At 38.0% G+C, this 24,057-nt stretch overlaps 1 protein-coding gene across 1 annotated transcript in view; it reads right to left on the bottom strand.

Moving 5' to 3' along the window:
- Positions 1–1,692: 1,692 nt before the first annotated feature.
- Positions 1,693–24,057, bottom strand: part of SEMA3C (sema domain, immunoglobulin domain (Ig), short basic domain, secreted, (semaphorin) 3C) — a gene marked incomplete at its 5' end in the record, with an annotated part of 54,039 nt that continues 31,674 nt past the window's right edge. Inside the window, 6 exons of the mRNA XM_010180894.1 lie at positions 1,693–2,216; positions 4,177–4,307; positions 7,451–7,518; positions 10,538–10,695; positions 11,954–11,995; positions 14,132–14,220. Of these exons, the coding sequence (XP_010179196.1) occupies positions 1,803–2,216; positions 4,177–4,307; positions 7,451–7,518; positions 10,538–10,695; positions 11,954–11,995; positions 14,132–14,220 (902 nt within the window). The remainder of the gene's footprint in view (positions 2,217–4,176; positions 4,308–7,450; positions 7,519–10,537; positions 10,696–11,953; positions 11,996–14,131; positions 14,221–24,057) is intronic.

Below are 24,057 nucleotides of genomic sequence, written 5' to 3'. Positions count from 1 at the left end.
TCTCCAGCATCCTGTGGAGTTACTCCCAGAGTATTCTAATAGAAGCAAAATCAAAATAATGCCCAAAGAGTTTCAAAAAGACCCATTAAAATGTTTAATGCTACATTTTAATATACAGTATCCATCTGCTACTGTCTAGAACTTACAAAATTTAAAACATATTTTTTCTTATCTTCGCTGGGTTCAGAAATTACTTTCACTCAATTTTTGTTTTCCAGAAATTTACCTTTTTTTTTTTGGAGTTTAACATAGTTCAGCTTTGAGCTGAAGATCAGTTTATACTTTTGTATACTGTCATAAAATATCGTAGAATAAATGACAGTTTTTCTAAGGTACTCATACATTTTTTATCCCTGTTTTCTATCTCCTTTAAACAGACTCAGTGGCTTCTAGAACACTCTTACATAGTAAAATGAGGAACATTTGTTCCTATTTTTTGGCATTAGTGTTGCTCAAAAAAAAAAGTGATCATTTTTCCCAGGATGGCTTGATGCACATTTATTCAATTTTCAACTAGACATACTTCATTAGACCTGACAGCTGCTTCTTAAACAAAAATATTCTGTTTAAACATGTCTCTCAAGTTGTGATACTTTTTGGTTTTAGACCCAAACCCATTTTTCAGCTTTATTTCTCCCTCATTCTTTTTTTCTTTTCCTTTTCCTGATCTTATTTTCAGCACAAAACTGAAAATAAGAGGAAATTTTGAAAATAACATTGAAAAGAAAAAGGGTACAAAGCCTGGAAAATGGAAATGGTTTAATTTAAAAATTCTAGATAAATATTCTCACTGTTGAGAAAACAGTTGTAAAAATAATGTTTTTAAGTTTTCAAAGATACTCATTACTTGTTTCCACATTGCAGACTAGCTCCAATTTAACCATGGAACAGATTAAAGATAATATTTATTTTTATTTTCTGAGTAAACACGATACAGTATACCCACATTCTGTCCTTTGAAAATTGGAGACTAATTCTTTGAAAAATAGCTAAAATACCTAAGTCACTTAGGTGTTTTTCAAAATTGTATGTATAACGAACATTCTCCTGTTAGCTTTGTGCCACTTATAAAGCTATGTAGTGTTATAGGACACCCTATTTTAATAAAAATCAATATGAGCAGAGATATTTTAAGTTACATTGCAGAACTCGTTAATTACAATTCATGCTATGCACAGTAATCAGTGTTTCCTCTGATAAAGTATAAATTTTGTTGTGGTTTTTTTTTCTACTCATTTCTTCATTTGACCTCTGAATGAATGAAACATTTCTACTATACTTTACTTGCTTCCTATCAGCATGCATTCACATGATTGGAACAATGAGTGAAAGCTGTAAACCCAATATTGAACAGTAAACAAGAAGAAACTCATGTTCTTAAATGCAGTGCAAGGAAATCTTAGTATCATCCTCCTTTGAGCATGCATCTTAACTCAGATTCTTTCACCACCAGTCCAGTTGTTACAGTTCTGGAGTTGGAAGATAATAAATTGATTTTGTAAATATTTCTGTTCAGCTGTAATTAAATAGAGAGATATTAAAGATAATAAGGTTTAAGATATATACCCAGTTCTGCTTCTAGGACAGAGCCCAACCTAGTGTCAGTAAGCATCTAGGAAAGAAAATGCTCTGAATTATTTTATTTAGTTAAGTTACACTGCATTTGACTGGGAGACAGATCTTTCCTGAGGCTTGTTGGATTTTAATTTAATTTTTTATCAGATTTGCTCAAATTTGTTCTCAATAGACAAATATAAAATCTCTACAGTGAGGACAAAGATATCTATTACTATGAAATAAAGTTAAGAGCCAGGTAATTGATTCCTTCTATTTCTACTTTTCCTGCTATTGATAAGGGCCTTCAGTTTGCTGTAGTCCCCTCTCATCTTCTGGGATTCTTCCCTCTGCTGACCTTGCTGTCTGCTGTCTTTGCAGTACTGGTTGATCATCTGCATTTCTGAGTGGCTGAAAGCTCCCTCAAAGTCCTTTGGGTGGAACTGCAGGGCTCGTACTGAGCTTGCCCAGGTCCAAGGGGACCACTTGTCAGTCATGAAGGACACCATATCTGAATCCAACACTTTGAAATTGATCTTCGCTAAGGTCTGCTTGAAGCTGTTCTCTGTCGCGATGCAGTGGTAAAGCCCCCGGTCGCTGTCCTGGACAGAGCGAATAAGGAGTCCTTGCTCAGTAGCTATGATCCTCTCATTCAACTTGACCTAAAGGGCAAAAAGGCAGAGGAAATTTTTTAAGGAGTGTTATGGAACAACACAGCATTGGACCTCTTGCTAAGTCTCACTTCAAACATGTCTGTCTTTCTTTAAGGTTTTCTTAAAAGTACTATATTTTGCTTTAGCACATCTCCCAGAGATCAGTTATTGCTGCTGTTAGGAGAGAACTTATCTCAAGGCAGGTAAGTGTCCCTAAAGAAAATGACTTCAATATTTTCATTCATTATGTTACAACAGATTTGATCAGAATGAGGACAAAGGTGCAAATCTGGAGACTACACAAAAAAAGAGTTTTCATAATATTCAAATAGCAAAGCTGAGGAAATGAACTTTTATTTGCCAGGGATACACCCCTGAGAACCTCTCAGCATCAGAGGTTGCTGCTTGAGACTGCATGAATGAAAGGTGCAGACGTGGGTGCTGATCTGTCATTGAACACAAGGTGGCTTCTGGTTAAACATTTTGTCTTAGAGCAGGTTCCCAGGGCTGACTTCTGAAGAACTCTCTCTGCACTGCAGAGTCTGTAGGCGGGTATAAAAGCTTTCATCACAGTGGCCTCAGCTGGGACCTGGCTCATTGGAAACCAAGAGTAAACTGTCTACTCTCCTCTTTTCTTCCTGACTTCAGACTCTGGACAGTCCCAGAGATGGTCACATTATCCAAAGGAAGGAATTTACCACGGCTTGTTGAGTTATTGTCTGATTATAAATGACTGTGCACAAGTCTCTTTGCATATCAGCTGTGAAGTGTAAAAATCCCTAATTTAACCCATAATTAAAGAATATAAGTGCTGGTATTTTTAGGAATTATTTTTCTGTTTTGCCACTGCACTTGGCATTATAACCAATTCTCTTGGGAATTAATTTATTTATTATGCTATTCTGTTATTGTAAACTTTTGTAGACATTGTGGAGGTAAGATTTTCAGAAACCTGACAGCTTGAAATGTAATTAACCCTTTGATTGCTATAGTTTGTTGTTATTTAAGACTGCATTGATTCTAATACAGTTATTGAACATCAGAACAAAAAAGGGAGATGTTCTGCTGAAGCAAAGGGTTAAAGAACTGCACCTAGATCGCCAAGACATGGCTTGAGTCTTTGAAGAGTACATGAGAAAAACAGCATGAAAGACTGAGTGAAAGGCTTGTAAGTCCTCTCTGATTTTGGAAAATGGCCTGATATGAGAAAAATGCTTTAGAGTATTTACAATCTATCAACAGACACCGTATTACTTAATATTTCCTTTTGAAAGATGTTCCTTTTTATTCATATAGCAACTGCCTTGGACTTGAAATGGATTTTTCCCCCTTTAATATTACTTAAGGAGGGCACATTCCCCATAAAGAATCATACTGTATATTACAGTACTGAAACTTGAGAACCTTAGAGTGCAGTAATGGAAAATGTGATTGCACCATGGTGGGGAAATGCTTTTGTCAATACGTGTTCTTAGCCTGGACTAGTTTCTTGCTAAAGAAACCTTTCACGTTTCTCCCACTTTTGCCTTTTATCCCTTCAATAGCACAGAAGGGCTACTGCATGCTGACTTCTTCCTGAACTTTATACAGGTTATTGCTTTTATGCCCATTTCCTCAGATCAATAAGAAGTCCTGAGTGCTGCAAACCTTCAGTCTGCAATTAGTAAGGTGTGAAGGAAAAATTCATTAACTAATTCCCTGACTTTAGGACCTGACAGGAATTTTTTGATAGCTGTTCGGCTCTGAGATAAATGGCTAAGGCTGAGGAGTCAAGTCTCAGTGATACTGAAGAGTCTGCCCTTATTTTCATCAGTAAAGCACTGGTCACTGTCCTACATCCACACCAATTCTCCAGCTTCACTGTCACCAGACTGTCTGATGAAAACACAAACGTCCCCTAGTCTGTGTCCAGGTAGTGGATGAGATGCTGACTGAGGTCCCTGCCAGAGCTACCACTCGCATCACTCACCTCTTTTCTCCTGTCATTGTCTTTCTGTAGTAGCCATTTAATAGAAGCCTGAGGAGATTTGGGAGTGCATTCGAGAAAGGTGGTATTGTTTTTTACTCCATACTGAACAATCTCTGCAGCATTTCTGTATGCTAGAAAGAAAAAGAAAGCAGGTCAGGCTACTGTGAATGATGATTTGATATAAAAAGCAAGTAACTTTGCAATACAGGTAAAATGAAATATATCTGATCCTGGTATCAGCCAAAAATAAGTAATACTGGGCCCAAAATATTCGAAAAATGAAATAAAATGAGAAGAAGTACACCTAGTTCCAAATATAAGTGTTTTCAATCCAACATGGTCTGTTCTGACAAAGCAGGATACAAACCTGTGGGCTGGCAAGCTCTGCTGGTGGGATAACTGAGCTCAGGGATATCATTCCCTGAAACGGTCTCATTCTCTATCTACAAGAATATCTGTCTAGAGCTGTCCAAAGAAGAATAAAGTATTTAATACATTTATTCACACTTCATTATTTACAAGTGGGGTAACTTGGTCGTACGATTCAAAATACAGCAGCATCCCCTAAAGAAGGCTCCGTCCATCCCAGCTGCCTGCAGTATTACAGAGAGGCGAGAGAGGGCAGGCTTGGCTCCCACTCATCTGCTTCTGTTGTGAAGCAGGGAAAGAACTTGGCTCTAAATTTGAAAGGCAAGGAATACGTAGACAGGCCAGCAACAGGGAGCAGGACAGATTTATAGCACTCTAGCAACACCTGGGCAAGTGCTGACTGTATGTCATCGCTTGGATTTCTTGTGCCCCTTTATAGCCTTGATAGATGGAAGAATTGGCAGTTACCGATAGGAACTTTTAGATGCTCATTGCTTGGCCCAAATCACAATTGTACTGAAAACCACACATTTCCAAAAGCTTACATCATAGATGAAATACAATTTTTTAATTTTTTTTTTTTACAAAGGAGCAATGGATACCAAATAACATGGGAAATGCAAATATTTAAAGGTCTACATGTCTAAAATCTGACAGTTCTAAGACTGGTTTTCCTCAGACTCTCTCTCTCTCATGCTTTTCAGCTTCTTTCATCGACTGAGATGTTAAATTGGAATCTATTCTACTAAAGGAATGAGACTTTGCTCAGTTCTAGCCCTTCAAAGTTTCTAGGACATTTATGAGTTTGTACCAAAAAAACTATAACTTTTAGGAAAATAATGTGGAAATATTTTGCATTCAAAGATTATAAGCTGGCAAAATGTGGGGTGACCTATCTGTAGCTGTGGAGTAGTGAGAATCAGAGCTGTAACACATCATTGTTTTAATGCCCACTGGAACTAGGTGTACTACAGAAAGGCATTTTTGTCCGTTTAATTGATCAATATATATCTAACTTCTTATCTACTCTGTACTACTACTTATACATGCTAAGAAAGATTGAGGAAATACAAATGCATTTCTCTAGTGGCCATAAGAGCTAACACAAGCATAACAATATCAAACAGAACATCTGAAAAGCAATCATACAATCCCCTTAGATATAGACGATCTATTTAAAAACTGCAATATGCCAAAAAATGTTGAGTTTATACATGCTGAGAGGTCTAAAGTATGCAACCTATCATGTTTAAAGACTTTGTTTCAAGATTACAGCTCCCTATGAACTTGGAAGAATTCTTGCTATTGCCTGGCTCTCTGCTATTTTGTCCTTTAGGTAGATATCATTTTTTCCCCCAAACAGAGTAGTTTTGCTATAAATGGCTTTAATTATATTTTGAGAGTCTAACTTGCTGATTCTTTTTATCTTTTTTTTTTTTCCCACTGGGGAAACAACTGCCATCTAGCTATGCTATATCCCACTGCTGTCACCAAAACATCCTTTAAAGTTGCTAAAACACATAAACTTATAAATATAGCCACATTAAAAAATGTTTGGAAAACAGGAAACCTGTTTCACAAGACTGTCAAGGTTTAAACATTTGTTTCCCCTCAGCCCAGAGAGCAGACAGTTGACATTCTCACATTTTCCACATGGAAAAAGGAGGCACCCACCCTTGGGACAGACAACAGGCGGGTGGTCACAGCACATGCCTGCAAGGTAGGTCATGCAGCTCAAGGTACTTCACAATTCAGAGCCTAAGCTTTAATATGGATCTCTCAGACCTCAGGTGCATACTCTAATGGTGGGTTCATCTTTTGTAATGACCTGCACAAGCTACTCAGCTTCATATAAGTGACCTGAGTCATGGTGAAAGACCCGCTGGTGCTGTAGATTGGCAGCTAGGGCAGGATTAGCCACATTTGGGCTGAGAGATCTATACCCAACTAACTGCTGTGGTTTGTTTTGATCCAGGAGATTCTTCCGAGACCCAGTGGAAAGCATTTAAGCATTATTATAAACAGAACCTTTCACATGTACCTCTTAAAGTATTGTTCTTTTATTTAAAAAAATCAATCAAAAATTTACAGCCACGTCTATTATTTGACCTCCAGATGGTACAGATAAGAATGCACTTCAAAATGCAGGCTCAGAAGCAGAGGTGACACGAGCACAGTTCTAACATGTGTCCTTGGTTTGATGGCATACATTGCCACCACCTAGCTCAGACATGCATGGGGTTGAAGAGGATTAAGCTGCCTTTGTTTGTCTGTCTACTCCTGCTATGACTTTGGCCGTATTTGACTGGTGTCCATCAATCTGGAGAAAGTGGTAGCTAGGAGTGCAGAGCATTGGCTCCCCTGTCCAGCTGCACAATGCCAGGCTGACTAAACAGTTGTACAGCTGGAAATAAGAGACTTCATAAAGAGATTTGTAACTGTTTATTTTCCCATGTAAAGGGAGAAAGGAATAATCATAACTCAAAAGCCAAGTTAGAACCTGCTGTTTGCTGAAAGATGTGCTTAAAAACTCAATATAGCATCAAATATTCAGAATAATTCTCAGGCCCAAGACTTAAATGCATGAAGAGGCATTAATAAAGACTGAAGGGATTTAGAAGTAGAAAAACCTTCAAATGAACCGTAACTATTTCTAGTCAACACTGTCAGCTTCTCATTTCATGTACGCTGAACTATGCATTTCATGGTTCGCCATTTTATCATACATATGCAAGTTTCATCTAATTGCAAGGAAAGATGTTAAAATCAAATCAAAACAAAACTCAGACCTGGAAAATAACTATGCTTTACCAGTAAACTACAAAGATAATGTGAACCATGATGAATCACATAGAGGAAAGCCATGTGTTCTTTATATAGCATGAGGATCTCTAAATTATAGTACCTTTCAGGTTGAAACCTCGGCACTGAGTCAGAGGGTTTCCATGTCTCACGTCTTGCCTACGACTCCTCCTGAAATATTTTGCACAAACAAAATGTTATTTCAAGATAGCTACACAGCAAATAAACACCTTTTTAGTTGTGGGTTTAGTTTTTTTTTTTACTAGATCAACTGTTAAGGATAGTTCATGACCTACTGTGAGTGTTCATTACTCTTGTCAGAGTCGCTAGAGTGAAGCTACAATTGAAATGAATGATCAGTTTGCTGAAGTTTATAAAATGGTTGTAGTTTTTAAAGTAGTTTTACAATGGTGGTATAGAGATGGAAGGGTTAGAGGGGATGCATGAAATAGACGTAAGTTCACTCTTGCAAGACCTAAGGTTCAAAGCCAGAACCTCCAGCTGGAACTCTTCAAAAACACAAGCACCTAAGAATGAGATACATATGATGCTCCTATCTAATGCACTAACAGAACATTACGATACAGAGGATGTTACTTCCTCAGTTTTGGCAGGCACCTTATTTTTAGTGCCTTTAGCCACCTTGGTAGCAGAGTGACTGGAATATTCATCCAGAATGGTGGAAAGCTAAGATTCAGTCCTGTCCTGTACTTGAGGGTATGTGACTATTTCCAAAAGATATTCAAACTCACCAAGTCTCAGAATACTTCTAAATGGGACTTCGTTACAATACTCGGAAGACAGATGCAAGAATCACAAATTAGCTATGTAGCAAATTAGCTATGGAACTTACTGGGACTGGGAATATTGGCATTTCAGTTCTTCTCAGCTAGGAGGTCATAGCTCACAGAATTCAGTGCATGAATATCTGGTAGATGAATTTTTTATTCTTAAGAATAAAAATTGGTTGGACTGGATGGTCTTTAAGGTCTCTTCCAACCTAAACCATTCTATGACTCTAAGACATTTTGTTTACTGAATATTCTGTATGTTAGTTCAATATTTATCAAGTTCAACAAAAATATATTGGTGACAGACTGTTGCAAACGGATGCTGCTGGGATATGTGAGAGCTGTATTCTGAACTATCCGCTAATGACACAGGATCAGAAACCATGAAAACCCCCTGGAGCTCCGGTACCACTGAGCAAAGGGCAATGCCTCTGTGGTCACATTATACCAGGTACTGCACAGACACTCAGAGACAGTGTTTATAACCCTGTGTCACCTGATCCTTCACTGCATTGTTTTAAAAGGAAACATTTGAAAGGTGACATTTCAAATGAGTAATTTCTGACATTCCAAGTATATTTTTGAAGTTTACCATCAAAAATATTTCATGTTATGCCTTGGGTCTTTAACCCCTGTGAACTATATATGTGAGTCAAAGGAGACAATGAAGAATTTCTGAGTGAATTTCAGGATTCCTGTGCTACCATGAGCTGCTCCACACTGCCAGAAATGGCATGCCGCTTCCATTAAGCAGTGCTGAGAATGTAAACTTACTGTCTGATATTTATTAAAAAGAAGGTTCAGAAGGTGGTGGTTAGAAAATAAAGATAATACTATCAGGTGTTTTGAGGTAAATCAATGTTGGAAGATGAACCATAGTAACCCACAGGAGACAGAAGTGTCAAAAGCAGCAAATAAGCAAATGTGTCCAGCAGAAAGATACCTGACTAGACTACAGGATTTGGCTCTAACTACCAATGTTTTCTCCTTCATAATCTCCCATTAGATAAAGGACAGTTAATTTCCTTTACATATGAAAAACAGATTTTTTTTTTCTATACAGTTTTAGATGTTTAGTTTGGTTTGGTATAAAAAGCAAATTGCATGAAAGCAAGCCTCACTGGAAATAACTCTGGGTGTATACAATGGGGATGGCAAGGAATCCACTGGAAACTGCACAGGCTGGGTATACCTGGCTGCTCAGTGTATCTTTCAGCAGCTATGTTAGTGTAGGAGTTAGGTGGCCTGAGACTTGTGGATTTTCCTTTTCTCTCTCCCCATCTTCTGATCTTTATTCCATGGAAGAAAACCACCAGTTTGCAGACTGGAGGCTGAACATGCTGATTGAAAGCAGTGAAATCCCCAGGTACTTTACCAATTGCTGCATGGCCAGGTTGGGCTTTATCTTTTAGTCTGAAATTAGGAATTAATCAAGAAAACTTTGCAATGGCAAAAGCAATTGTCTGTATTCCCAGAGGATGACATTACCATCAGCTGGTTGGGTCACTGAAGCAGAGCCAAGCTTTGTCTGTTTCCACTACCTCCATGTAGGTGAAGGAGTAAATCTGTATTAACTGTATCTGTTCCTCTGCATTGGCAGCTCAGGTGCAGGCAGTGAGCACAGTAGCACACAGAGGACAAAGCTCTGGTGTATATCTGAAAGGTTTGTCTTCACTGCAGCAATGCCTCATTGTGTATTCTGTAGCTTTGTTTGTATATGAAGTGAAATCTTAGTAATACAAGAGCTCACTACAGCCTCCTACAATTAAATATTTCCCCTGGGAGGAGGAAAGAGGCTCCTGTTTTGCATAAGAATTATGAGATGGACTATTAGCTCTGTTGTAAATTAAAAAGAAATTGCTTTCCCTGTCTGCTTTAATAAATCTCATGTCAAAAACCCCAAATCTGCAGGCATTACATGGAATCACATTTGCCTAAAATTTCCCTGGAAATAATTCTTCTCACTTAGGAGCAAATGAGGAACAAAGAAAAAAAAATCACTTTATTCCTCAGACAGCCTCAGAGATATTTGGCTGTATTTAGGACTACCATAATTACATCCATAGTAAGCAACTGAATTTAAACAAAGGGAATAAATGTTTTACTGATTTTGTGTGCATGAGACAGAAGGATTAATATTTATGATTAAGAAAGGTTTTTTTCTTTCTTTTTTCAGTCCATTTCTTTAAATATGAAAAAGCAAGCTCTTTATCATACACTTTTGAAGCATGCATTCCAAGGTGATGAACAATGCCAAGCACAACAGCTAGGGAAGTACTGTTTGTACACGCTCCTGGAAGGAATCACATCCCACTTCTCCATCACATTACAACACCCCAGGCTACAGAGCAGAACAAAAGCCTCCTTTCCTTGCTAACTTCTCTCTTAACACTGCTCACCTTTTCCCTGTGGGATAAAACCTGGAGCAGGAGCTGCCATCCCAGGCACAGTACGGATCTCGAGCTAGGCAACAGTCAGCACAGGCGGTGCCATAGATGTGGCAGCGATGCAAGGACACCTGGGTAACCCCCTCGTCAGAGCTCACGTACAACTGTTGCTGTAGAATGAAATAGAAAGATTTATTTCAGATGTGGAGGAGCTTCACTCAAGACTCGGATAACACACCTAAAAACCTTTCAATTAATTTTGGAATTAGCTCAAGACCAAGAGGGGAGCCACTAATATATATAAAGCCAAGATAAACAGAAATCTCCCAGGTGAACTGGCCTATAATATTTCCACCTTCCTGTTAGAAAACACTTAGAAACACTGGGGAATGTTAATGTTTTTTTGGACATTGAGTGTCATTGTTCTGTTCTGGGGCAGACAGGCAGAGTTAATATTGCTCAGATTTGAGAACTTGGTTCTTATTCAGTGAGGATTATTGGCTTAAGCCTTTGAACTAAGTATTTTCTCTGCATATAGTCACTTTCATAAATATTATGCAGAGTTCCTAGTTGGATTCTCCAGTGCACAGATTTCCAATAACATAAAACCTGGAGATTATATTGGAGCTTAGGGACAGATTCTGATAGGCTTATATACCTGGAAAAATAAGCCAATAGAACTTTTATAATAAATGAGAGCTTTTGCAAAAGAAGTGAATAGGTCATCACCAAAATCTGGGCCAAAATGACTGTTTTACTCAGAAACAATTAATCAATTATTCATAAAATATAAATTATTTTTGAACAAAACCCTAGAAACTCTCCTGATCTTTCTGTCATAAAACTAAAAAATTACACTGAATTCAATTTAGTGAATAATATTTACTTATTCTTTGTTTTGTAAAATAGTGAACAACATATTGCTTGCAAAATCATGGAGTACATATTTTAGTTTGTGTGTTTAACATCCAGCAGAAAAGCCCTCAGCTGTTTTAATCATTCTTACTGCCATCATTATTACCAACAAACAAACTCACACAATTGCACCATTGACTCAACAGCTCCAACTCTGCCTTTGTGCACTGACCAGACTTACAAGGGGAAAACTTCAGTTAGGACTTCTAGAAAAAACAGGGGAGGGAATATTTCCTCTTTTAGTACATTTTTTCCTTACTTGTCAAACAAAACAAAAAAATTGACGCTTTCAGTGAATCAGAAGTGATACATAATAAATAGAAATTATTTTATCTTAGTGACTCTGGAGCATATAAACAGCTCATGCAAACTCCAGTCAAGTTTCTTCATATTTATTATGCAAAATCTTCTGCCTATATTTAGTACATTACACAATGATTGGTATTCTAACATCTTTAAGTTAATTTATTTCTCAATTAATAAGCACTAAGTAAGCATTCCACTTTTATTTACCTTTTTAGATGAAATCTTCATTGTTGTTATAGGAGAATTACTCTGAAAGACAAAATTCCAAACCACTTTTACAAGCATTCTCTTATTAACACTGTCCCAACATTAAAATTTAAAATTCAGTAAAACCTAAGTCATATCTAAGAAAACTATAATTCTTCCTATCTTGGAAAGGCATCACTCAGTCCTACTGATATTTTGCTATTTTCAGAACTAAACAAATTCTAAAAAAAATTAATGTCTCACTAAATGTATTGGCTAAACTCAACCTCATTATTATTATTCATGTGCACTAACAAGTTTTTTGTACACTTCTAATTAACCTGCATCAATATCTCAGCAATATAGGAGCAATGTATTTTGAAGCCATCACTCTCACTTTGAAATAAGAAATTATGTTTGTCCTTTGATGATGATGATAAGGAAAAATCATACAATAGCATGCATATTTACCACATGATTCGGATAAGAATATGTCATATTTCTCCTACACATTATCTACAGTGCACATAGTCTGGTTACCATCCAACATATACTTTCAGATTATCAATGACTAGAAAATTAAAAATGGTATCTGTGTTATTGAATGTTTCTTTCCCAGAGACAGCACTGTATACTACTGTGTGTCATCACTGCAGTTTATTATTGTCTGCGTCCAAACCAAATATTAAAGAGCTGGAAAAGGAATTATCACATTCATTGCCTTAAGCAAATGAAGCAGTTCATTCTTCTCATCCAAACAAATGATAAAATTGGTGGTAATAAAAATGTTCAGCATTTTTTTAAGATTTAGCATTTGCTTAGTGACAAAGCAAAGCCATAATTGTGGGCCAGGATTAATAGCAGTAGACTACAAGCAGAGCAGGGAGGCCAGGACTGAAAAATCTGTCTGCGAATCATGTGAATTGGCACTGGGTTGAAGGAGTTTAGAGATGCTGTAGTATTTAATGAACTGTCTAGAGACTCAAGGTCAAATGCAACATTGGATCCCATGCCTCATTCTCTTTTTCTTGCTTTTACTCTGGAAAGGAATCAGTGCTTTGCTTACTCTCAATATTTACTAGCACACAGACAATGAGCTCATTCCCACTCTCTCAGGGAGACTCATCACAATACTGTCATGCTGCCCGTACAGATTGCAACAGCAGAGGTTATGATATTGTGGTTTTTAGGGTTCAGTATAAAAAAGTATGTGCACAGAGGCCCAGAAACAAGATTTAGCATCAGGATTCCTCTCAGCCACCCATGTGCTTGCTGTATTAATCTTCCTTTCAGTACTCTTCAGGTAATATTACTCACATATATCTTTTTTTAAAGGGAAGTCTTCAACAAAAGCCTAGGAAGACCAATTACGCCTTGATAAGGGTTAACAGAGAGTATATTCATTTTCTTAAATTGTTCATGCTGCCTGTCTAGATAAAAAAGCTTAAATTTTCCCTTTTGTATCCCCTCAATGAAATCAATGAAATAAAGCTCATGACAAAACCCTTAACTAAGTTTACAGATGTGTACTACCATTTGGCCTGAGTCTACCTGTTTTAAAGAATAGTCCACTCGAAAATTTAAAGGGGCTTTTCAACACGAGGGTGAACATTTTCTTTAGGTTACTACAAGCTGCTACATGTCAAAGTGATTGACAGAGCCTATTCCCTTACTTCTCCCTGTAGCTGTTTGTGGGGTTTTTTTCAGCTTATGTTGTGTTAAGCTTGTAACTTTCATGACTCCAGAGGCACGTGACTCTGAAGAACTGAAGTTAAGCAAAACCAACACTAGTTTGTTTCTATTCTGCAGCTCAGAATCAGGAAGATTATCAGTAAATCAAAGAAGCACAAAAATCTTAGATTCCATCTGTGAATAGCTACAGTCTCAACATGTGATGCCAATGATAAAAGTTGCCTTCTGCCAGCCACTATAACATGACCTTGTAAAAATGTGATTATCAAAATCCTTCTAGGCAGTATAACAATATAAAAAATAAACAACTTAAACATAGGAAAAAAATCCCTTAAGCCTTCATAACAGGGGACATACTATATTCTTCTTTCTGTGGGTACCAAGCTGACAGCGGGCACATGTATTTGATCTTTTATCAAGTCACAGTCGCCCTTGCTAAAGTCTCTTAGAACACAGTGTTTGTATGAATATACACATTGGAAGAGTAAAAGTAGAAGCAAACCAAACCTGAAAAACCTCCAGCTCTTCTAAAATGAGTTCTCCACTTGCAGAGAAGTTGGTGGGTAGGACAACAACTTTTTGCACGGTTCCTTGATCTGGAAAGGATGAGAAAAAGTGAGACCATGAAACAGAGAGAGAGAAAGTAAAAAGTTGTTGAACCATTATCAATTATGGAAAGAAACCATCAAAGCAAGAACTATGACACAGAGGAAAGAAAGAAAATATGTTCAGTAAATTCTAGGGTTTGGGGTAAGAAAGAACCATAAGATGATTCCTTATATAGGAATACTGTATTCCCATATATGAACACAAAGAAGTCATGGTAAGATTGGAGTCACTACCATCACTGTTATCATTCTACCCCAAGTGATCAACCAAAATCAGTATTTTCTGTACTAGTGACTGTACAGACACACAGAGGCAGAAACTATCCTAATGATCTTAAAGTAAAAACACAGCAATATAAACAGGTAAAAGGAAGCTACTGCAGAATTTAATATATATTCATATTCATTTATAAAATGTAATGACAACTGATGACATGAAAGGTAAACCTTCCAAAGAATAACTCTACCTAAACCTAAACAAAGAAAGATAAAGGCTTTTTTCTTACTTGGGAAATTCAAACAATAATCAAGTTTGTTACATATTGGCAGTAGTTAATATTTTAGTCTATAAGGAAAAAAGGAAAAGCAAGGTGAAGATACTGCAGCCACTCTATCATGGTTGTCCTCTCAAAATACAGTTTTCAGCCTTCCAAATCCACTGAGGTCACAGGAGTAAGTAGTAAGAAGGATGGGACAATGGCAGTGTTTTTACCAGGGTAGATGCAATGAGTGAGACCAAAGGGATATTTGTGAGTATTTTTCCAAATTTGTTATGTGTGAAGAGGGTATGACATGGAGGGTTCTATCTGTGAATACACAGAAGTATTTCTCATGTTGCAGAAAAGGCAGACTGTGGGACGATCACAAGGAGAAGAATGAGGTATCTTTACTCACAAAAAGCACAGCACATAGAATTCTCTAGCCTGAAAGACCTGGAAATTAATCTAAGTAGAATAAATTTATTTGCTCAGTATTGATTCTGAGGAATGAGACTACATGGTATAGATTCTGGTCTGCCTTCAAAAGTTTTATGAGCAATATAGACTTGTGTGGTTAATAAAAGATTAGTACACCACTATATAGGTAAGTATCTACATGCATGTTTATGAATTTGTGACTGAGGAAAGGAAATCTCAGCTTCCTGTTTGGCAATTCATGGTGTAGACAACATAAACTGAAAAAGGGCAATTTTGCTTTTGCTTTTAAGGTCAGTGACTAAATTCCATAGCTGGAGCTGCAGGGAAAGTTGGTTACAGTAAATAATTTACATCTTTTTATTTCCCTGGAGGAAGCCAGCAAATAATAATATATTTTACTTTTAAAAAATAAGGTTTAAAGCCAGAATATTGATATGTAATGATCTGACCACACACAGAGACCACATTGCAGCATTTTGTTAATTAAAAAGAAAAGGAAAAGAGAAATTGAAAGCTGACAAGACTTAAAAATGTGTAGCTATCAATTGTACATGCTCAGGGCACATTAGGCATGAATTTTTCATGAGAATTTTCTATGGAGAACATTTATTCTCATTATACAATGGCACGATAAACCAGTTCCTTCTGAAGAAACTTTACAGAAACTAAATCTTGTGATAGCACAGCTGTGGTCTAGACTGGGTGCCAGTATTAGCAAAGCTATGAGAACCTGAGAGAGATTTACTAACTGCCAGGACCCACTGAAGCTTTAAACTACTGCAGATGCATCCCTCACTGGAGCTAAAGAGAAGCATGTGCATGTGTGTGTGTATATTTCTGCTTCTACTACAGGGAATAACCCACTCACAAATATACACAGCTTAAGTCCAGTCTACCTCTGCCTCTTTGCATCCTTTTATCAATGTCCTCTCTCTAACATTAAACTATACCATACAAAATATTTTATCAAGAAGGAGTTGCAGCCTTTTGTGTTTTTTATTTCAGCTGCCTGCAGTGTCAACTAACTGTAACCCTGACATACAGGGCACTGAGGATGTTGACAGTGACCTTACCTGCAAAGGAATGTAAGGCTGCTGAGCCTCTGAAGAACCGGTTTATTTCAATGATCCATTAGCACATGCCACACATTTAAAATTCCTAAATTGTCTTTGGTCCTCAAACATTCCCCAGACTGAAAGCAGAACCTGAGGGGAGATTTTAACCTGGGCACTGGCACAGAAAATACTGATAATGCCTGACGCCAAGTCCTTGTGTCCTAATAACCTTTACTATTTGAAAACTAGGTTCCTATCTACCTTTTTGTCACACCCCACCAAAACACACAAAATTAAGGACTGTTTACCTTGGTATTCATTCCCTTTGACTCAATATTTTACCATTTGCTTTGACTCAGTATTGTACCATGAGGGACAGATTGTTGCAGAAAGGAATGTTCCATTGTTTTAAAGGAATTAGTAAACTCAATACAACATTTAAAATAAATATTCATGTTAGAAAAAGTAGGCAATAAAAAGCTATTCATTAAATGAAACTACAAAAAGCAAGGAATTCCAATAGTCTGTATATACATATATATATGTATCTCTATATCTATCTATCCACATACTTCAAACAATACATGGCTTATAAGCTTTAGCCCTCCACTCCTTCAAAGGATAGTTTTTCTACTGTTTCTCAGCTTTTTCCTCAATAAATGAAAAGGAAATATTTGTGCCAGAAAACACTTCTATTCCTTTCTCAGTAGTCCAGAGGTCTCCATTATAAGCGTAGTAGCTGACAAATCAAGTCACCTCTATGTGTTCACATCAGAAAGCTTATGGTACATCTAAGTTTTGCTTATTTGCTTTAATGGCAAGGCAGCAAACTAAATTCCTTGAGTCAGAAGGAAGGTTGGAAAGGATGCAGCACTGTGTACTGCAGAAGATATACACAAAGTAGTAGTGTTTGAGCTGTTTCCCAGTGTATTTCACAATATATAATCTTTTGTGTTGTGAGCCAGACACAAAATATCACCAAACAAGTATAAGTCAATTTTTTTCACATGTAGGTCAACATATGAAATTATAATTTAATTCTGTAAAAATCATAAAAGTGAACAGGATGTTTTCCTTCTCTGTTTACTTGTCACTTCCAGAAATTAACTTGAAAACAGTTCTACATAGTTATGATTTCACATAGTTATTAAAAAAGCTATTGTAACTCCAGAATATCAATCCACCACAAGAATGTATGAAGTGAAGAGACAGATTTATGCTCACCACTTCCCTGACTTTTCACCAGGAATTATTTGCAGCCTCACACCCTGTGAGTTGAGGGCAGACAGACAAACAAGAAGGAATCGCCCTCAAGCTGATAGCAAGAGGATAAGGGTGGCTCATAATGACTGGTTTTCTGTTTCAAACCTGCTTGAACCACTGCTGTGTCCCAGCTTGACATGGAAGACAATGCTACTGAGATCATGTTCCCTCTGAGAGGACTGAGAAAGGGGGAATGGCAAGTGAGGAAGGTGCTAACATCCTGCAGGCCAAGACATACTGTAGAGTATACAGAGTGGGAAATAAATGAAGAAGGAAGGCAGTCCAATAAATGGTACAAGGAAGGAAGGCGAGACAAATAACGATGACGATGACAACAACAACAACTACAACAACAATTACAACCACAACCACAACTTCCTTGGAATGCAGGGCATAATTCTACCTTGATATTAATTGACTAAGCTAAGCTTCACTGATACCATTGGACTATACTTGATTACACTAATTCCTGGTCTGACTGACTATAGGCAATCAAAAAGGCAAAGCTTAATGAAAAGAATGAAAACCACACAGGTGTTTGACTGGAATCTGTATTACAAAATGTGCAGGTCTGAGTTTAAATCTCGTTCTCTGAATCTCCACTAGCTTTTCTTTCCATCAAAGAGAGTCAGGACCCATCCACCCCTGAGCCACATCACATGAACAAGTTGAACAACAAATAAAAAGCCCCTGACTTTACCACATCATAAAAAAAGTAACTGCAATGGACACCGGTTGCTACCCTGCCAGTAGTTTCACAGGAGGCCTCCTGCAGTAATCTTCCTCCCTCCTGTGTCAGACATTGCTGAAGACCTTCTGAAAACTTTTCTCTATGTTGTACCTACCAGCTTGATGGTAGCCTAATTCCTTTTGATCTCTAATCTGAGTTGAATCTGATGCAAACAACATTATGAAGAAAAAAGAGAGTTTGCAGAACGTTTAAAATCTCTGAGAAAATGTTGAGTCTCGGCAGAGCACCTGAGATGGTGGCAGGTTAGTGGTTAGGGCTGAAAACCAGGTCTTCATGCTTTCTGCTCTCCTTTGGTGTCTGCTGTAAGTCAGGGCTCCCACTACAGCCACTCAACCCCTCTGTGCGGTATTTCACTCATCTGTCAGATGGGTGTGATTTTTTTTCCAGCTTATGGTATTACTGTGAAACTGTAAAGTCATTGCAAGATGCATCAAGGCACAAAAAGACAGATACAAATGTCTAATGAGCTCACACTTGAGGTCAAAACTTTCACACAGGCCCAGCTTGGTCAATCTTCTGGGACACAGTGTGATGTTGTGTGAACAAAAACTGAACAGGGAAAATGAAACAGGTGGAGGAACACCCTGTTAACTGACATATCTTCTTAAAAGGCTGTGAGAAAGCTTTGGATTGGTCAATGAGAGGTTTTGAATGACTCAGGCTGTTTGACCAAGAGGAAGAAGGAAGCTGTCTCCTGCCTGTTGTGCCACTGTTGTGCAACATCGTCTTCCCAGGCTCTCAGACACGAAGCTGCAGCCAGCAAGTCTGTGGGAGGCAAGCCTGCTCTTCTGATCAGATTATCTCTCTCCATTAGAATCTGTAGCTCATTACATGATTTTGGTTGTTGTGTTACTGGAGGCTACTGTTGCCAGCAATGGCTAGTTTTCCAAAAAGACAGCCATCATGTAACACCATGAAAACGAGTATTACAACCTTATGCTCTGCAGACACTTATTCCATCCAGACTTTGAAAACAAGTGTTGCATCAGAAAAGAAAAGATAATAAGAAACATCGATCACCCTCATGCCACATCAGATGCATGTGGCCCACATTAATCATCTGAATAAGTCACACTGAAGTCTGAAGTGCCTTTTCATAAGAGAAACTTAGACCACTTTCCACAAAAACATATCCTATCTTGATAGCAAAGAGCTGAAAAAAATCCTATTGGTGCCCTTGGCCATTTAATGTACTCAAGTTTGACCCAGACATTTAAATATTTTCATAACACCAAGAGCAATAAAATAACCCATGCATAATCTTTCAGTTGTGCAATCTGTGTGTACTTTGACCGAAGACTTTCGTACTGCAAGCAGTAGGTGGCATGCTTAAAAAATAAATATTAATCTCAGGAAAACGTTCTCATGCTGTTTTATTGCTGTTCTTAAAACTCAGATGGAAAACAATCTATCAAAGGATAAACAGAAAATGCTGAAAGCTTCAGTTCTTTAGATGTAACTCAAATGAGTAAAGTAACTACAGTAAAAATCTAGGGTGAATCAAAAACTTCAGGACTGAGTCCTGGCCTACCACTGAAATAGGATAATTGAAGCAGTATTCTAACCCCAAATTCCTGACCTGAATATGTTATTACTCACTGCATAGGGAAAAAGCACCAGCATTGTCAAATACACAAATGAGTGATTACATTATAGCCAAGTAAATTAACCGTCAGGTTTCTGTTTGGTAAGATGAGGTATAAAGCACTCTTCTCTTGTAGCTCTGCTCTCTACCACTAAAGACTTACTCCTTCCTCTCAATCAGCTCATTTCAGAGGAGGGTGAAGACATCCCTTTGGAGTGCTTTGGGAATCTTCAGGTTGAAAAGTATAGGGAAAATTGTTATCATTTGAAAAGTGGGAGGAATGCTGCGAGAACACTGTCTGTCCCTGGGATCTATTTTGTTAACTACCTAGGCAAGTGAGGGAGAAAAGCAACGTAATGACTCTGAGCCTGGGCCAGCCCCTGTGAGCTCAGCACTTTTCTCTGGGGATGCAAAGGAAACATTACACTTATTTCACATTAATGTGAAAAACTGACACAGCTGCCTATACCCTCCCATGCCATGGCTACATGGTAAAAACCACTAGGGTTCTTGGAGCTTTATACTTTTGTTATTCTTCACTTGCGTTCAGGAACTGATTTATTACTGAGGCTAGAGAAGAGGAAGAGAGGAAAAGCTAAACATTTTGTATGCTCTGCATCTGGCAAGACATAAAACACTCCAATTTCAAGCATGGGACAGGTCACTGACAGTGACAGACATGGCTGGCAACATCTCAGTTCAGCAGCAGTAACTCATCATCCAAGCTGAGTGTAATTGTCACCAGGTGTCAAGTCCCTCTGTCTCCGGCTGTGGGGCTTCAGGCTTCCAAGGAAATTATCACATGAAATTCTCCTATACAATGTGGTTTTTGCATTTGCTGGGACAAACTGACACCAAAGCAAATCCCCTCTGCATTCCTTTTGACAGTTAATATCTCTATTGAATTCTCCTGAGTTTCACAGAGAGCAGAGAATAAAGAAAACAAGTTTCTCCTCTCAGTGGCTGAAACTTGATCACTTTCATTTAAAAGGGCTGTGAAATGCAGTAACTTACATTGCATCAGTTTCTTCTGAAGAAGACCTTGGAAGCTATTAATGTCCTTTGCCCTGCTCAGGAAGAGCAATGCCTCCTCTCCAACTAACTAGAAAGCAGACAATGATCCTCATCTCCAGTGTAATGCAGAAGATAAAGCAATTAATAACAAGTATCAAGAGCTGCAGTTTATGCATTTGGCCCATAATGGACCCTGTGCTGATGCACAGAAGAGGACTGACAAAAGGTAAAAGCATTGTATGTTAATGTTTTTAATGAATCACAGGTATATGTGTGAGGCCATGCTGATCACATAAAAACAGTCAGAAGCTAATCAAAGTATAAAATGAAATTACTTATATTTAACTCTTGCTGAATTACAGAAATGAAAAATATGTGTTGTGCATTTTCATGAACATTTCAAATTTTCAATACATTTCTAGTATTAACTATCACTGCTACATTAAGAATCCTATACAGGCTGGAAATTTACATGTCTTATGTTTTCCACCGCTCTTTAGCAGAATTTTCCTCCAATTAACATTAGATGGTTATAGAACATTTTAAAACAATGGCACCACTATTAAAAAAATGCATAAAAAGTTCATTTGAAAGATCTGCATTAGTCTTCTGAGCTATTACTCTGGTTAAAAATAGTGTTTTGGCAAGGAATCAAGCTAGAAGTAAACCAAACTTTCTTGTTTACTAAGAGTTCTTGTGTAGTTGTATAACAGTAGTATGGACAATAGCTATTAACGCTTCTGATATTTCTACAGTAGTGTACAAAGACCCTTTTCTTTTCTTCTGTAAGGAAGGAGGAAAATTACTCTAAAGCATCCCAAAGTCAAGAACTGAAGCTGCATTAATTAAACTAAAAAGAAAATGTGGTTACATGTTAGAGAGGTAGGGGGAAAACCAACCTTGAGAATAAAGCCCACTCCTAATTAGGTTAACTTGGTAGTTTTCAACAACTCTGCAAGTAAGATCAAAGAGATCTTCAAGAACACCTTAAAACTAATTTATCAACTGCCAACCACAAAAACAAAAATATTAAGATCAAAAAATGATCTGGATAAATCCATAATGTAATTCATTACCCAAAGCTACTGCTACCCTGACTATGCCCTATGGTGTACCAAGCATTCACAGTACTGTAGATGGTGACCTGGTAAAAGTTTGGCACAAGAACATGAATAAAGCGTTTCTGTTCTCCTATTTCCTTTCATTGCACCACAGAAGCCCATAAGCTGGAAGGGGACCTTTAAGCCATCTGGTCTAGTCCCCCACTCAAAGCAGGTCAAATTAGAGCAAGTTTCTTAGGGCCATGTTAGGTTTGGTTTTGAATCTTTTGAGTCTCTGAGAATTCACATAATCTCTGGACTGTTGTTCCAATGTTTGACCACACTTTTGCCTTATATCTAACTGCAATGTCCCACATTGCAACTTGTGTCCATTGCCTCTCACCCTCGTCACCTCTCACCATGCACCTTGAGAAAAGTCCAGATCTGTTTTTTCCCATTAGATAGTTGTACCCTCACATTAGACAGCTGTCAATAGCAATAAGGTCTCCCCTTAGCTTTCTCTGAATAAACCCAATTCTCTCAGCCTCTTCTCATACATCACATGCTACAGTCCCTTAACTGATCTTGTTCCATTAAGTCAATGTTTTCCCTGTACTGGAGACCCCACAACTGGACATGGTACTCCTCACAGGAGCCGAATGCAGGGGAAGAATCCCTTCCAGCAACCTGCTGGCTGGATACACTTCTGCTAATGCAGCTCAGTATGCAGATAGCCTCTGTTGGGACAAGAGCACCCTGCTGATTTTGATAGGTGGGGAGGTTTCTCTAAGAAGAATGAAGAGAGTTCCTTTTAATCCTGCCCCTATAGAAGCCTGACATTCTTGAGAGATTTTTTAGCACTAGCTTCCTAAATCTATTATAATAGGATGGTTATTCCTAGCCTATGTGAGTTTGCTGGCAGGCACGGGTATTCTACAAGCAGAAAACAACCAGGATCCCAATAATATATGTACCATAAAAGCAATGCAAGCCATCTCTGTAATTATTTTCTGATGTTCAGAGATATATTTGTTCTCCTGGAGCTCTTTTCCTTTGTTCTACTTGAAACCATCTGTAGTACAAAAGATTAGCCTTTGTGTCTATCAACCTATTATGCCCTGTTAAGCCAGCAGGACCTTCAGATGTGAACAAATCCTAGGGTCCAGCCAGAGTACCACTCTGCTGGCCTGCTTCAATCAGAAGAGTCTGATTCTTAGCTGAGTATTTTTAAAAATCAAAATTGGCCAGTACGAGAATCACTTGACTTGTACCCTGCACACTTGAGAAGCATAACACCAGATTCAAATCTGATGTAACTAAAACCAAAATGTAGGTTATATTAGACAGAAATTATTTTAGAATATTTGGATCAAATACTCTGTGTCCATTACTGCTAGGACTCCAAATATTTGTTTCTTTTTCTCTGCTAAATACTCCCATATTTTTACTTTTTTGTGTGTGTGGAGTTGTTTTTTCTGCCTTTGCAACATCCTGATCAGATTGTGTTTGTCTTCAGCAGTAGCTTACACAGCATACATTAAATAAAGATTATGAGAGTATACAAAACAATACAAAGCCATATTTTGGTGGTTTTATTCATGTTAGAGAGCATCAGATTCTAATGTGGAGTCATGTTTCAGACAAACAATATTCAAGAGAAGTATTAAAATTTTGATCAAATACAATAGTACTACTGCTGATTTCTGTCTCAAAACTCATATCAACACATTGTGTCTTGCACATAATTAACATCTATTGGAATCATAAAAATGTGCAGAAAGTAAAAAGCATAATGGATTTCTATAGACATCTTTGTAGACAGCAAATATGCTTAAACAAACTTTTCTGAAAACTGTAAGTTGCATGGGTCAGAGGTGATTGCAGATTGTAATGCAATGAAGGGAAATGAGTGTTGCAAAGTTTATGTATTGGGTTTTCTGTGAGGGGTTTTGGTTGTGTCTTTGGTAATGGGGAAAGGGCTACGGAGATGGCCCTTTCAGAAGCTACCTGGAAAGCTCCCCCTTTGCCTTTTGTCAGACCCACCTCTGACCAGGGCCAAGCCAATCAGTGCCCCTGCAAATTCATGTATTTAAGGGAGGTGCAGGTCATGCCTAGCTTTCTGTCTGGCACCGGCCCTGACCAGCGTGGCCCCAAGTGCGGGTGGCGCGGCCCGGCCTTGCCCGGCTGGGCTTGGCCGGCC

The sequence above is a fragment of the Mesitornis unicolor genome, unplaced genomic scaffold (assembly GCF_000695765.1).
Source record: "Mesitornis unicolor isolate BGI_N332 unplaced genomic scaffold, ASM69576v1 scaffold7563, whole genome shotgun sequence".
Lineage (NCBI taxonomy): Eukaryota > Metazoa > Chordata > Aves > Mesitornithiformes > Mesitornithidae > Mesitornis > Mesitornis unicolor.
This window is presented reverse-complemented; position numbering and strand designations above follow the sequence as displayed.